The sequence below is a fragment of the Sciurus vulgaris genome, assembly GCF_902686455.1.
Source record: "Sciurus vulgaris genome assembly, chromosome: 6".
Lineage (NCBI taxonomy): Eukaryota > Metazoa > Chordata > Mammalia > Rodentia > Sciuridae > Sciurus > Sciurus vulgaris.
In genome coordinates, this window is record NC_136466.1 from 122,554,447 (window position 1) to 122,571,780 (window position 17,334).

A 17,334-nucleotide genomic window follows, 5' to 3' on the forward strand; every position below is an offset into this window, starting at 1 on the left:
AAAATGTATTTCTAGTTATAAAATGTATTCATATTATCTTTGTCTTACCATTACTAAAAATAGTAAAATTTATACGCAGATAATAGCACACTTTTCATTTATTAGTGTTCCTTTGCTTGCCATAGCAAAAATAATATATAAAGAGAAATAATGTTGATTCTTTGTTGAGTCTTCAAATGAAATTAAAATGTTTAATAGTTTATACATTGTGCTTCTATAGTAAAATTAGGAGGCATGACCTTTATTTTAGTTATTCACCCAGGAATATTTTCGGTAGACATTTATGGCAGAGTTAAAGGTTTCTAAAGACAGTAGGGAAGAATCACCTGACCCCCTGAGTACAATACTTCTTTGAATAAACTCCCATTAAATTATCTAACTTTGTAGTTAAATTGTCAATCCCAAAAGGTCGGAAATTCAGTAAACATTTAGATAAAAGAATAAATGAACAGACTTCAGTATTCTTGGAAGCAAGTGGACTGCTGCTAGATGTAAGTGAGTGGTTATCTAGGATTTGATCATAGTTTTGTATCTGGACATTTAGGGAAAGGTAATAGAATTTGGGTTGTACATTAAAGTAATGAGAGTCAGATGCTGGGGATATAGCATTAGTTTAGTTATGCACTCTGATCTATTTAACAACTATAAAGAATGCCTAAGTTAATATATTGCTTTCCAGCCCCTGGAAATTTACTGGCTTTTTTTCTACTGTTTTCATTCTTTGAATTATAAGATTCTAAGTCATAATGTTCATCAACATAAGTTATTAAAGGTAATACATCTAAGATAATTTAACAGTACTTTTGGTGATGATATGTTATTGGAATGTGGATCCAAACAAACTAGCAAATGTAAAAGCTGCAGAATAAGCAGCAGATCTGACTCATGATGCTCAGAAACTTTAAAAAAAAATCTTAAAAGTCTTTTAGTTATTTGCTAGAGAATAAGAAGGTAGCCACTTGAGTTTCCCAAACAAGGGAATTGATTTGGTAATTCACAGATAATTAAAATTTTTCGAGATGCTGATTACCTTTATTAGGTATAGCACTAAACTTGTGAGAATATTGTGATGTTTTCTTGTTATTTTAAACAAAGACTATCCAAATGCTTGTTACTCTTTAGAGAAATCTTCCAGGGAAGTCTATGTGTGAATTACAGACATGTTACCATTTCTGTTGTATTTTCCATGTACTTCTAAACTACTTTACTAACCATATAAAAATAAACAAACTTACTACTTAGAAACCCTTGGACCAAAATGATATTATTCAGCTTGATGAACAACTTACTCCTCATATTGGGGTATTCGTTTATTTATAAAAGTCAAGTCCATCCAAACAGTGAAAAGTTGGCAGTATTAATATACAGGATTGTCAAGTTAAACTGTAGACCTGGAATCCAGTCTTAATCTCATGGATGTCAGTGTTCCACCTTCTCCAGATAATCATTTAGAGTTACAGAAATACCTTTAACAATAGCATCATTATACATATGTATGTATTTGGAGATGATTAATTTGAGGGAGACACAGGTTATTTGGATATAACACCCAATATATCTTTTAAATAAAATTACATTTTCTTGTTGTGTTTGGTTTCATATATTACTTTTGTTTTTAAATTAACAGTTATATAGTTTCTTTCAAAATAATCAAATTGCTCTTCATCTGAGCCTAAAATTATGAAATAGAAAAATAGAATCTTTTTCTTTCTTTTTCTTTGTTTAGTCTACAACCAAATCACAGTTAAATCCAGCTTTTGAAGATGCCTGGAGTAGCAGTGATGAGGAAGGATGAGTATCAACCTTTAGTACCTTTTTGTCTCTACTGATGAAACTTTTCAAACAGCACTGTTTGTGTGAGATATTTTTAACTGTCCACTCAGTTACTGACAATTAAATTAGCTTTGAATTTGGATGACATTTTTTCATCATTTTTTAAAAATGAGGTTAATATTTGTGTGAAGTCCTGAAACAGTCTTCCATACAGTTTGTTTAATCAAAATTTGACTGTTCAATCCCAGTTGCTTTGGCCAGGGGCAACAACTGTTACTACAATACAATAGCAGAAGTCGTGTCTCAGTTGAAATTACGAACAGATTGTCAGACTTGTGTATTCTTTCTTATATATTCATATTTTGCTATGATTTCATTTAACTGTGGATCATCTAGATTTATGTTAAACAGCTTTGGACTTATTATCTTCTGCCATCCAAATAGCACATCACAGGAGGCTTTTAAGTGGGTGACATCCCACGTTTGCTTTAAGTCAGAAACATCTTGTACTCATGCTTAAACTCCTTTCTATGAACTCGCTAAGCTGTGATCAAGTCCTGTTTCATTCATCCAAGCAGAAAATGTCCTAGCAGGGAATCTGGCTTAAACATGAAATGTTGTCATAAAATTTCTATTTTATTCTCCCCTTTTCTTGTGTCAACCCACAAATGATTATTATGAAGCTAACATTTTTTCTTTTCTTTCTTTCTTTCTTTCTTTTTTTTCTTTTTTTTTTTTTTTTTAACTGTGCTGGGGTTTGAACCCAGGGGCTCACACATGTTGGGTAAGCACTTTATCAACAAGCATCCCCGGCCTCTATGAATCTAATCTTATATTCCCTTTTTTTTCCTGATTCTTTTACCAACAAGAGACTTAAAAAAAGAGGTTTTCATGAACTAATTTTTCAATATTTTGAGTTTTTAAAGTGTATAACTATTAGGCCTCATATCAGACCTTCCTTGTCAAATATTGTCCATACAAGAGTTTTCTGAAACCCAGACCATTATACTCTCACTTTTTTTCCCTCTTCGTGAGAATGTTTTTTACCTTTAAGAAAGTTATTAAAATAGGATTTTTTTAAATGTTAAGAAATAAGACTTCTAAACTCTAAGGAATTATGTTGCTTCTTTCTAGTTATCTAAATATATGTACTCATTGTAAATCAGACAAGATAAAAACTTTAAAAAGAAAGTAGTGGTCACCTGGAATCAATACTCTAGGATAACCATCACTAACATTTTAGCCATTCTCCATGCATCTCTTTATGACACATAATTTTACATAATGGGATATTCAGTATGCTGATATTATCATAGAAACCCCTTTCTTCTAACTTCAGTACCTCATTCTTCATCTCTTATACCTCTTGCCACAATCCAACTTATTAAACTGGTAAAACTGGTGTTCTTTCATATTGCAATATTATATAGACCTAAGAAGACATGTGGGTTTGTTTTGGTACTATAGATTGAACTCAGGCGCACTCAACCACTGAGCCACATCCCCAGCCCTATTTTGTATTTTATTTAGAGACAGGGTATCACTGAGTTGCTTAGTGCTGAGGCTGGCTTTGAACTTACAATCCTTCTATCTCAACTTCCTGAGCCCCTGGGATTACAGGCATGTGCCACTGTGCCTGCCTGATTTGTATTTTTAATTTTACAAAAATGAGACAGACATATTTCTGTCTTCCTTTTTTTTTTTTTTTTTTTTAGATACAGCTTTTATAGATTCCTCCATGCCATCTTTGTATAAAGAAGCCATTCTTTTTACTAACTGCGTAATGTTCCATCATGTGATTATACCACAAATTTTTTCCCATCACTTCTGTTTAGGGCCATAAGAACAGTATAGATTATGAACTGCACAATATTTTCCTTAGGTAGTGTTATGGTGTGAATATAAATTATTCCAGAATGACCCATGTGTTGAAGGCTTGATCCCAATGCAGCAGTGTTCAGAGGTGGGGCTCTTGAGAAGTGATTAGATTGTGAGGGCTCTGACCTCATCTGTGATTAATCCACTGATTCATATTTGATGGAAGGAGGTGGGAACTTTAGGTGGTGGGGCCTCATTGAAAGAAGTAGGTTATGGGGTCATGCCCTTGGAGACAATATCTTATCCCTGGTTCCTTTACCCCCACCTCTTTGTGCTTCCTGGCTGCGATGAGCTGACAGCTTTCATCTGCCACACCCTTCCTCCATGGTGTTCTGCCTCTCCGTCCCAAAGCAATACACCCAGCTGACCATAGACAGAGATCTCTGACACTGTGAGCTAAAATAAATCTTTCTTCCTTTAAGTTCCCTTTCTCAAGTATTTGTCACAGTATAGAAAAGGTAAGTAGCACAGGTGGTCTATTTGGGTAGTACAGTTTACTTACTGAATATTATCTTTTCCTCTGATAGAGGAAATAGTAGTTTTTCTATGTGTAGGGTTCTTGGGTTATAGTTCTTCTTCCTTAGTTTATAGATATTGTGTACTCTTTTTTTCCAGCTTCTTACGTTGCAGATGAGACTTCCCAAGCCAGTGTTATTTGTTTTTTCCTTTGTAAGGAACTCATTCTTTATAGTGGAAGCTTGTAAACTGTGAGAGTTTTTTCTCCTTATCTTTATAGTCTTTCAGTTTTATCAGCATATCTGATCCTTTTTCCTTCTCTCTTCCTTTCTCTCCCCCCACCCCTATCATTTCTGGGACTACTGCGCTTTTGCAGTCTAAAGGCTCAAACTGTTTCTTGACTTAGGGATATTTTCTTCTAATAATTGTTTAAGTATTGCTTTTCCTTGTAGTTGTCATTGTTATCATCCTCCTCTCCATTTTTTTTCCTACCTCTTCTTCCTCTTCCTTTTCTTCCTTCTCCATAATAATTGCATGTAACGTCTATGTTGATCTTCTATAGTCTGATCTTTTCCTTCCTGCTTGTCTTTCATAGTATTATTATTGTGATTACAGTACCTTATAGGTAATAGGTGCTCACTAAGTACTTGTTTTGTTATTTCTGTTCTTTACCTGATGTTTATGCTTGATTTTAAAGGTCATTAATTTGGTCCTGACTACAGTCATGAGGAGAGACTTCAATTATTGTTTTGTTCCCTTCTCCACCCTAAACACTTTTATATTTTTATATTTTCTTTTCTTTTTCTTTTAACACTTCTAGGGAAATATGGGAGGTCTAGAGAAGCTCCTACTTGAAACTTTTAAAAAGTATTTATTCAGTTGCTACTTGTCAAGGCTTATTCACAGTAGATATCAAGGAACCTATCATGAAGGCAGTGGTTGCTTAAAACTTGTCTGCAGTGCCTTGAATATTTTTACATATTTTCCTTCTACACAGTCTTACTAACAGTATGTGACTTTTAGTCATGTAAAATAGTTTTATCCTGCTGTATATCAAAGAATACTTATCCAGTTTTTTATTTCACCTCAACTTGACCCTAGTTTTAACTAAAGTCATTCATGCTATACCTATGAAACACCTAGTTTTCAAAAATTAAATGTACATGTTTTATTGATGTAGCCCTAACCTTGTTAAACAGCAAACTTAAAGGTAGCATCATAGATAGTTTTGACCTAACACTTGCTACCAAGCCTTTACTTTATAATTGATTAAGAAAACACCTTAAAATGGAGAAAAAATTATTTACTTTAAGTGAAGCTTCCTTTTTGTATAGGTTATACTAAAAAATTTCATTAAACTAGATTTTTTAAAAAATTTAGAGAAAGCTTTGAAAATGAACCCTTAAATTAAACCAATTATAAGATACAAATAACTTCAAAATGATGACTTTTCATTAAGGGACAAAAAAGTATATAGAGCCCACTATTGATGAGACACCAGAAAACAAAAACCTCTTTAGCTCTCTTATTTAAAATTTGAATGAGATAATCATAGAAAAAGTTTACATCAACAAACTAATCCAAACTATCTTTCAAAGATAAATTACTAGCTCAAAATGGAAAGAAAAGTCTCCAATTCTTTATTAAAATATGGGTTGTATAGTTATTACTCAAATATTTAATTACTGTTCCATAATATATTAGTACTCAGATATTTCTATCTAAATGATACAACTATAGAAGACTAGAAAAGCTAAATAGACTTCTTTACATTACATGAGTTTACAAATGCTTTGGTAAATTTCTTTTTCTTTTTTCATATTTATATACTATTTATTAAACCTGAAATAAAAACTCTTGAGTATCATTAAAACAGTAAACTTGGGCTGGGGTTGTGGCTCAGTGGCAGAGCGCTTGCCTAACATGTTTGGGGCACACGTTAAAAAAAAATGAATGAATAAAGGTATTATGTTTTATTGAGATTTTGTCTTTCAAAAAGTATAGCAGAGAGAGCCAATTACAAAAAGAACAGACACTTGCTTTGTATTGTAATAAAGGTTCTAGATACCTGGAGGTGAAATCTAGTGCTCATGCTAGAGAGTTGGTTCTTCCTTTTTTTTTTCTTCCATTCTGCAGAGTATCTAACAAAAGTTCAGTTGTGCATATGACTTTTCTTCTTTGCAAAGAACAAGTGAAGTCCTTCTGTGCTGCCTAGAATCACTGTAGCAAACCTTAGTGTCTAGAAGCATTACAGGTCATGTATTGTATTACAAACTTATGTATCTTACTAGTTCTGACAACAACATCCTAAAATACAGGAGGCATAGTTCTTTTGCTATCATCTTAGTTATTTTCTGGTGGTTTTTTTTTTCCCCCTCTTTTTAAATTAAACAATAGAAAATTCAAAACAAGGAGGTGAGCGGGAATAAGACAAAAATGCATTATGTGACCTCTCTTAGTGCTCCTTGTGTAAGAGCCTGCAAATGAATGCCCTTTAGGACTAGCCACTCCTCATGGAGATAATGGTTTTTAATCTATCAGTTTTGTACTTATGGGTAGATACAACTCACCTGGTTTATGATTTCTTAAGGTTTGGGAAGAAATGGGTTTTGTAATCCTAAACTGATTTGTTATTCTGTCATAAAACCACAATGAAGTCAACGTGTGAAGATCCAAGTTCCTCAAGCTTCTCCTGTTTTCAATGTCGTGTCAAATTATAGATGGTTATTGCATAAGTTTTACAGAACTTCTTAGCCCTAGACCTGGACAGTGACAGTTTCCTTGGCACTGGTGGTCTACTCTTGAAGGCAGCAAATGTTTGGCTCCAGTGATTTGCACAAGCCATTTCTCTTTTGCTCATTTCATCTTTTGCAACAAGCTTCGCAACAGCACTAAATCAGGATCTATTAACATCTTTTTGGACAAACACCAGCAGGAGCATTGAGCGTGCCACACAGACACCTCTCCAACTTCTCTTCACCCTGCATGTTGGCTCCCTCCACTGTTGTGTAGAATATGTATACCTTCTAAATAAATACACTATTCAAACTTGTGTTAAAATAAGGAAATAATGTTCCTAATGTGTCTTTGAGAATTGAGTTACCTGTTTTATTATACAATTGTAATGTTTTCATATATTACATATGCAAAATTTTGCCTGTTTCAGTCAGTACTATGGAAAAAAATTTTATTAAAAATAACTCAGTGATAACTATGGACATTAAAGAATGGGGAGATTATTTTTCAATTATATTGGTTTTATAAAAAGTAAATGATAAATAAGGGACTGGAAATCAGAAGACCTAAGATATAATCTTAAACATTTAGATAATACTTAGGTAATATTTAGATATCTTTTTACCCTTTTTTCATTAGTTAGAATACAAAACATGAAGGGGACAAAAACTGTAATAGAAAATAATTAAAGTTCATTCCTACTCTTAAATCACATACTGTAAGATTTTAAAAGCATTTTAAAATGGTGTTCACTGTGTGAAATGTATAAATAGAGGTTTTTATTTAAGACACATGTTATTGAAGGTAAGGGTGGGTGTCATTATAATAAGTTTCATGAATTGCCTTATAGTGGAATGAAAATGTAGTTTTGCCAAAACTAAATTTTTAAAGTTTCCATCCAAATTATTATTGGAGTTATCACTGATTAGCTGTTTGATTTTTGCAAGTTAACATCCTGAGTTAATTTCTTAATTCTGTAGAAAGAAGTTTACAAGGTTTAAAAATAAGTGAAATAAAGTCCTGATGCATAAGAATCATGCAGCAGCTAGTAGAACTCCTATTTAAAATCTCAAAATTTGGGGGTTATGATCTTCTGTTAAAATTCACTCACATTTTACTTCAAGAACATGATCTGCTTATTTACTTTGTCTCTCTCTCCTAGAATGTGTGAAAAGGGCAGAGATTTTGTCTATTTTTTAAATTACTATATCTTAAGCACTGAGAACATTCCTAAACAGTTGATTCCAAAATTCATTGAATTAATTAGAAAACAACACCATTACCAAGACTTTAACTGCATCACAATAATTCTACTCACAAATAATTATTATTTTTGTAATTTAAAGTGTTGTTAAATATCAGTTGATAATCTGGGTGTTACCTTAACCCTGTAGTCCTCTCCCAAAAGGGCAGAGGGTCCTTTTCTCAGAGTTGCTATTAGCATTTACACCCAACATAGAACCTCACTGAATCTTTCAAAGTAGATTCTTCGCTTATTAATTATATCCTATCAACAAGTTATACTGGGGGGCTTAAAATGGGGGGCTTGCCTCATGAATCTCAATAGCTAAACAAAAAAGTAATGGAATTTTATGAAGTTCTGAGTTCAGAATTCCCTATGAGTTCTTCTCCACTTCTGATTGGACTACATATTTCTCTATTGCATTTGACTCCAAAGAGCCGGGTGTTCATCTTGTTTATCAAAGTATAGAAAAAATAAAAAATATTTCTGAAATGTTTACACATTTTGGGTCATTGATTTTCTACCTAAAAAGAATGTGGGAAAAGTAAGACGAGGGCTCACAATGTCAAACGTTCACAAAAGGCAGGAAGACATGGTAAATGTGAAAGAGTAGGAGTACCAAGAATCAGATTCAAGAATTATAATCATATTCTTTTTATTGTACTGTTTTAAGCATGTAATGTAATAAATATATGATATTGGAGATAAATTTCCTGATACAAAATTCAAATATGCAATGTGTAAATATTTTGATTTTATTTTTTTCCTCTATAATTCATTATTTTTTTAATCTTCAACCAGAGGAAATGTGACATCTTTCTTCTACACCATCTGGAAGCAATATTAATTTTATTCAGATAAATAATGCAAAAGTTTTTCATAGATGTTTCTTCCAAAACATAGATTCCTTGCTTAGCATCTTTTTTTTTTTTTGTACATTTGAAATATCAGCCCAACTGATTTATAAAATTCTGATCAAGGTTTGTTTTCAAAAGTATACTTCAGTATACTAACTTTCATTAAAAAAAAAAAAAAAAAGGAAAATTGAGCTAAGTTTGTTTATCTTCAAGAATTTTGAAATCAAATAACCTAAGAATTTGCCATGGTTTGGATTTAGAATATCCCCCAAAGGACATGTTTTTAAAGTGTTGGTCTTTATCTTGGTGCTCTTGGGACTTGGTAGAACTTTTAAGAAGTCAGGCCCAGTAAAAGGAATTTAGGGCATGAGGGACATGCCTTGAAGGGACTATTGGGATCCCAGCCCCTTCCTCTCTTTGCTTCCCAGCTACCATGAGGTGAGCAACGTCCTTCATCACATGTTCTTAACATGATGTACTGTGCTGCCACAGGCTCAAAACAACAGTTTCAAGCAACTATGAAATAAAACCTCTGAAACCATGAGCCCAAATAAATCTTTTCCTTCATTAAGTTGATTTGCTCAGGTATTTTGTTACACTTACAGAAAGCTAACACAGAATTCAGTTCTTAGCTCCATAAGGGGAATCCTCCTTACTTTATGGTAAATGACTTCTACCTGTGAAAGTATTTTTCCTGGTTGAGTTTCCCAAATGTACAATTTAGCTAGAAATTTGATGAATAAAATGATTGATTCATTTGTGTAGCTATTTGTAAATACACTTGCAAAGAAATAAGAGTATATCAGTTCAACCAAAGGTCCAGTCATTTGACTAAGTCTTCACTAATGAGTTCAGTTGACACTTCTTTTAGGTAACATAAACCAGTTTCTTACAACCATCCCTCCACCCAAAATCTGTCTCATACCACATTGGTTGTACATACAATTCAAGTAAAGAATTCATGGACTCTTGTGGTTCAAACCATCGTAGCACATCTAATTCCTAGTCTGAATTACCACATTCATGACATGCTCTTTTTCAATAAAATGTGACTCTTATTGAATTATAAAACAGTCATATGACTTGTGCAAACTGCCAGTATGAATTTACATTTTGTAAAACAACTGTAGTGTTAGCATTGACTTACTGGAGTGCCTTCTACAGTCCTGTTTATAGGCACTTATCACACAAAAATCATTTCCTGATGTGTCCATTACTGGCACAAGGTTCAAAAATTATTCAAACACTTAAATCTTTTCAGATACCACAAATGACTCTAGTTAATTGGGTAGTATTTATATCCTTTATATCTGTACTCTCATTGGCTGAAAAAAAGCTACAAATAATTTAACCTTTTCATGCAACTTTGTAATATGAGTCCATTTACCCAACTTGAACATGCTAGGAAATATTGCATGTGGTAAAATTTCTATTTGCACACATTTATGATCAGGACACAATTCTGCTACATTCCACCTTTTTTTAAACCCATCATTAGCAAAAGGTTTTCATGCCAAGAAAAAATGTTCACTTAATGTATTTTACTATCACTGTGCTTACATGGGAAAAAAACCCTGGCATTCTAGTCCTTATTTTCAATTCATTAAGTTTCTCATTACATGTGTTTACTATTCTGGTCATTATTCTTGAAATAGTTTATTTCATAATAGTTTCTTAAGTCATGTATATTTAGTACAGTGTGCACTAATAGTTGGGGTATAGTAGTAGTCACATAAGGAATGTTTTTACTTCTATGACATATTCTTCTCTTGGAACACTTGGTTATGCAGTTTTTCATTTTCTCATTTTTAATGAAGAGAAAAACAGTATGATGCAATGATAAATGCCAACTCCCAACATTAGGAAGACATTAGGTAGCATGATTGTGATAAACCCAAGAATACCTGCCCAAGAGCAGTGGCTTTTGTGAATTAGGATTTGGTTTATCTGAAAACCCAAAACAGCATAGTTTAAAGAAAAACTAGGCCAATTTATTTTGATAAAGTACGGAAAGGCAGTCTTCTCGGCTGGTTCCAAGATCAGGAGCATATGACTGTTTTATAATTCAGTAAGAATCACATTTTAAAGATCAGGATGATGATGCTCTTTCTATTATATGGTTTTTGCACCCTCTATTAGCAGTCTCCCCCTTGTAATACAAGATGATTGCTCTAGCTATTTTATCCACATTCTAGACTGAGAGAAAAGGGAAAAAGAAGATATGCACCTTCTTCTGTCCCATTGGCCAGAATTTCTGGTCACACCTAACAAAAAAGGAAGCTGAGTCTTTATTCCAGATGGTATGCACTTAGCCAAGACCAGGAGTTCAATTACTACACACACGCACAACAAATACTTGGGAACAACTATGCCATGTTCAGGAAATAGGGAAATTTGTAGCTATATCAGAGTAAGCAGAAAAGGAGACTATTCGGAGATAAGGATAAGAAGTAATAGGGACAGGTGACAGATTGTGAAAGGTCCTAGAGGCCTTTGAAAAGACTTTGGTTTATTCTCTGAAATGGGGTATGTTGTAGGGTTTTGAACAGAATGACATGAGATTCTGGTCACTGTGTTGACACATACTCTAGGAATGAGGGCAACAGCATACTCAGGGAGCTGATTAAAACACTATTGTTATAAAGAAGGTGAGATTAAGAAAACTAATCCATTAAAGAAGAAATCCAAAGAAGTTGCCAGGTCTTACCTAGCAAATATCAAAGACAGATGGAAGGAAGACCTATTCATTTCTTGCTTTCTGCCGAGTGAGACTAAATTTTTTACTGAGAGCACAACCTTACCAGTCAAGGCATGCCCACTATTGTAACAGATAAACTAAAAAAAATAAAATAAAATAAAAATCAGAGGCTTAATGTAATATAAATCTGTCCATAATTCACATATGATCCTTCTCCAAATGCTAATTTGAGAACTCGGGATACCTTCCATCTTGTGGCTCCACCACATTCAACAAACAGGTTTTTTTTCAGGTTGGTGCAGGGGAAAGAGCTTAAAGGACCTCAGTTGGTGTTCACCTGGTAAATGAATGAGGCCTGCAAGTGCCAAGCAACAATTTGTTCAAATTCTGCTGGCTGGAACTCAGTCACGTGGCACGTAAACTGTCATGGGAAGGAGAGCCCAGCTGTGTGCCCAGGAGAAAATGGAAATAAATGTCACGAATAGTTAGTTATCATAAACTCAAGCTGTAAATGGGCATACCTTTCATTTCTACATGCCTGTCACTACAACATTCTGTGTCCCCTTTGTTCAATATACCAAGAGCTAATTCCCTTATGGATTAGAAGTTATAAAGAGCTGCCTACTTGTATGCCCACCGTTGTTTTCACTTACCTGCAGAAATTCTCCTGAAGCCTTCTGAACAGATTTTATTGTTCCTCATCAGCCTAGAAGAAAGAAGATGAAACAAGTGAGCTGTAACTGAATGACTAATAAATTTTGCTTTTTGAGATTATAAATCACAACTCCTCTACCCTCATTTCCTACAGTGTTTTATCTGCACAATTGCTTTATCATTTAGAAATGAGAAACTCATTTTAAATGTATTAAAATGGATATGCAAAATCAAGAACAACAGATGAAGGATAATACCTTTTAAATTACATCCATGTTCAGAGTCAACTCCTGATGATCTGTGCCAAAGAAACAGAAAAGTGGCCAACACAAAGCAATTTGTAATTTCCTTTTTTTGTTTAGGAATGCAGTCACTAGCATATATACACCCATCTCCACTAAGGATGATTTTCAGAGCAGGCCTCCACTGTCACTTGTGCCAAATGATCTATAAACATTGATTAACTGGGGGCTGGGGATATAGCTCAGTTGGTAGAGTGCTTACCTTGTAAGCACAAGGCCCTGGGTTCAATCCCCAGCACTGCAAAAAAAAAAAATTGATTAACTGAATATACATTATACCTATAAGGATACATAATTTGTGCACTTCAATCAAAGGATGCTTTTTTTTTTTTTTTTTTTTTTTTTTTTTAATGAGAAATGACATCAGGATTGCTTTACCATGGAGTTACATTCCCAGACCTATTTTTTTTCTTTTTTTTTTTTTTTTTGAGACAGGTTTGCACTAAGTTGCTTGGGGCCTTACTAAGTTGCTGAGGCAGACCTCTAACTTGAAATCCTCCTGCCTTAGCCTCCTGAATCACTGGGATTACAGGTGTGTGCCACTCTGCCGTCGCAAAGCCTCCATTCTTTCTACAAATAAAGGCAATTTGACTAATTTGATGTTCACAACTGTGGTTCACAGATACTGTCTTATAACTCCTAGTGCCTCTCTCTGCTTACTTATCACAATTTTATTACAGTAGCAGTGCTAAATGTGTCCTTTAAAATCTGTATGTTGAAAGCTAATCAGCAATGTGATAACCGTTGGAGGTGGAGCATCTAAGAGGTGATTAGATCATGAGCACCAGAGAGCTAGCTGCCTTGCCCTTCCACCAGGCAAGGACTCAGTGAGAAGGTGCTGTCTGTAGACCAGGAAGAGAGACTCACCAGACACCTAATTTGCTGGAAACTTGGTCCTGGACTTCTTTGCCTCCAGAACTTTAAGAAATAAATTTCTGTTGTTTCTAACCTACCCAATTTATGATATTTTGTTATAGCAACTCAAACGGACTAAGACGTGTACTTTTTTAGAAATACCCACAAGCTATAAAAAACATTAGAAGTATCATATAAGATATAGAATCCAATGGATAAATCTAATGCTTTTACAAAGTTTTATGTGATAGCCTATTAATAAAAGTATCCTCAAGTTTCTTTTACCCCAAATTGATAATCTTTTCTCCAAAATGTGGTTATTCAAGGGAGTACCCTTCCGAAGTTTATAATAAATTGCACAAGTTATCTCTTTTCTTTTTTAGTATGAAATTTCCATTTTACTTTAATATTCTTAGAGAACATAGACAATACTAAAAGAAAAACTTTAGACAAATTGAATTTAACAGTGTTTAATTGAGCAAAGAACAATTCATTCATCAGGTAGACCTCTGAATCAGAACAGGTTTAGAGAACTCCAACCTGCAATGTGGTCAGGCACCGTTTATGGACAGAAAACAGAAATGATGTCCTGAGACAGCTGGATTTCTTGCAGTGCCAGGTCATTTGCCTTATTTAAACATGGTCTGATGCCAAGCTTCAAGTTATCTCTTTAATAGCAGGTATATCTAGGGGAAAAGAAGATATATAATATTAAAAAATCTGATGAAACTGATCAATATTCTTTCCATTGGTTATTTCATAGCCATCCAAAACAGGGCCAGACCATTACTGGACTGTATTTTTTAACTTTTATTCTCAATGATTTCTTAAAATCAGTCAAGTTTTGGAAAAACTGACCTAATGCAAAGCAAACCCCAAGAAGATAGTGTCTGTTTGCTGAATTTTTATGTAAATCTGTGAGGTACGCTGGACATGAATCAATTAGTTATCATTAAACAGAATTTTAGAGTACATATAAAACAGTATAACATAAGTGGGAAAAAGATTTGGAGCAATGTACAGTGCAAAAAAACATGTAAATATAGTCATAAATTCCAAAATATCATGAGAGCTAAATAATATTTTAAAGTATAACCATTTGGTTGGGCTCAGTGACACATGCCCATAATCCCAGCGGCTTGGGAGACTGAGGCAGAAGGATCTCCAGTTCAAAGCCAGCCTCAGCAACTCAGCGAGACCCTGTCTCTAAATAAAATAATAAAAGGGTGGATATGGTTCAGTGGTTAAGTGCCCATGGGTCCAATCCCCAGTACCAAAAAATAAAAAAAATAAAAAAAATAAATATTTAATGTCTTCTTTATCATTTTTAAATTATTTGTTTTAGTTAAATCATTAAAATATGATTTTTCTTGATGGTACATGATTTAGCCAGTCAGTAAGATACAAATTATGCTCTATAACTTTGAAAAACATTTTATCATGAAATGTAGAGCATTAGGAATTTTTAAAAATATTGTTTAGTTGTCAATGGACATTTATTTATTTATTTATTCATATGTGGTGCTAGGAATTGAACCCAGTGCCTCACACATGCTAGGCAAGCGCTCTACCACTGAATCACAACCCCAGCCTGAGCACTAGGATTTTAATTAAAATTATATTTGTACTTCTCAGGTCTATGTTATAGCAAGATAAAACTTATTGAATGAACTTACATATAATAAAGTAATTATAATTATACATATATAATTTTTATGACATTTGAAGTCAGATCAAAGTTAATCTCATGATCATTGTCAATCTTTCACAACTGAAAGTCATTTTTATTAGCATTTTCAAATGATTGCAGTTTATAGGAAGACAATTATGATATTGATTATTATAATAATTTAAGGGATGTTCTTATCTCATATCTCATTTCTGCCCTGTTTTAGAGAAACAAATTTTGCACACATTTTGGATAGATGAATACAAAGATTAACAAAATGATTTGTCTGAAATAGTTTGTGTTTTCAAAGAAAAAAAGATGAAGCCATTATGGCTGGCATTCTACAGGCACGTTGGGGTAAAGAAACAAAATGTGGGGATGGTTGGTTGTCACCTCATTTACCTATCAAATTGCAATCACAATCTTCCTCTGATAATATCAAAGCTATGATTATGTATGTAAAATACACATGGGGGGTTGGGGTTGTGGCTCAATGGTAGAGTGCTCACCTAGCACGAGTGATGCACTGGATTCCATCCTTAGTACCACAAAATATAAAATAAATGTACTGTGTCCACCAACAACCAAAAAATTAAAAAAAAAAAAATACAAGTAGGAAGACATTTTTGAGTACTTAAATAAGCTCATACAAGTACTTACCATCATTTTTCTAAGTTCCTTTACACAATCTACACGCTTAATTAGCATCTACTATGTGTAGGGTACTATTTTATGTACCCAGGATGCAAAAAGATGTTAGACAAAATCTCTGTCCAGCTAGGCTCAGTGGTTCACACATAATTCCAGTAGTTACAGAGGCTGAGGGCTGAGGCAGGAAGATTACAAGTTCAAGGCCAACCTCAGCAATTTATCAAAGCCCTAAACAACTTAAAGTATCCCTGGGTTAAATCCACAGTACCCCGCCTCAAAAAAAAAAAAAAGGCTGTGTCCAGAAGAGTTTATAATTCAGTTGGGTAAGCAATGATAAATATCAGAAGATATAGGTCACATGTAAGATGTCTTTCAAAGTGCAGCTCCCTCAACAACTATATCAGAATTATAGTGGATGATTAACCACAGGAATAGGGTCCTAATTAGAATAAGTTATACTCCATGTATGTATAATATGCCAAAATATACTCTACTGTCATGTGTATCTAAAAAGAACAAAATTTTTAAAAGAATTATATTATTTGTGTTAAGATACAAATTCCTTGGCTCACTCCAGACCTACTAAGTCATCATCTCTAGAAACATATTTCCAGGAGCCTGTATTTTAACATCCCAGTGATTCTGACTAAAGTTTGAGAATCAGTGGCAAAATTAAATCCATAAGAGACACTTGTACAGTAAGAAGATGCTGATAAGGAATCAGTCTTCCCTCAAAGAATGAAAACTATTAAAAAGAAATGGCAATTGTTCACAGGGTTCTCATCATCTCAAGAGAAATCAAAGAAACTAAACAGAAGACTGCTAAAAGAAGAGTTCAGTAAAGATAAAGGCAAAGGATATACTACACAAAAATTAGAAACATTTTAATATTTATAATTAGAAAATGTAATCTTAAAAATACATATACAATTGACAATAGCAGAAATAATTATAAGGTTCCTAAAAATAAGTCTAATAAAATATGAGAAAGATACAGATAAAATTTAAACTTTATTAAAGAAGAGACCATTTACATAGAGAACTGATGTGTTCATTATTAAAAAGTGGCAAATTATCCCTAGATAACTTTATTATTATTATTATTTATTTATTTTATTTATTTTGGTACTGAGGATGGAACTCAGAAGCAGTTTATCACCAAGCTTCATCCCTAGCCCTTTTTATTTTTTTATTTTGAGACAGGGTCTTGCTAAGTTGCTTAGGCCTTGCTAATTTGCTGAAGCTGGCCTCAAACTTTTTATCCTCCTACCTTAATCTCCTGAGTCACTGGGATTACAGGCATTCACCTCCATCTCCAGCTCCTAGATAACTTTAAGGCAATTCAAATCCAAATTCTTCCTTATTTTTATGTAGAAAAAAAAGAGAAAACTGGTTTTAAATTGTATGTAGAAGGTCTGATGCTGTAGCTCAGTGTAAAGCACTTGCCTAGCATGTGCAAGACCCAGGGTTCTATCCCCAGGACAGCAACATCAAAAAGGAAAAGGAAAAAAAAAAAAAAATAGGAAAAAATAAAGTAGGTAGAAGCTGGGCGTGTTGATGCA

The 17,334-nt window shown here is 33.6% G+C and overlaps 1 protein-coding gene across 4 annotated transcripts in view; it reads left to right on the forward strand.

Moving 5' to 3' along the window:
- Positions 1-11,804, forward strand: part of ERCC8 (ERCC excision repair 8, CSA ubiquitin ligase complex subunit) — a 57,491-nt gene extending 45,687 nt beyond the window's left edge. For all 4 annotated transcript variants that reach the window (XM_079144040.1, XM_079144041.1, XM_079144042.1 and 1 more), the window contains one exon: positions 1,727-11,804. In XM_079144040.1, the coding sequence (XP_079000166.1) occupies positions 1,727-1,795 (69 nt within the window). In that variant the 3' untranslated portion in view covers positions 1,796-11,804. The remainder of the gene's footprint in view (positions 1-1,726) is intronic.
- Positions 11,805-17,334: the final 5,530 nt, after the last annotated feature.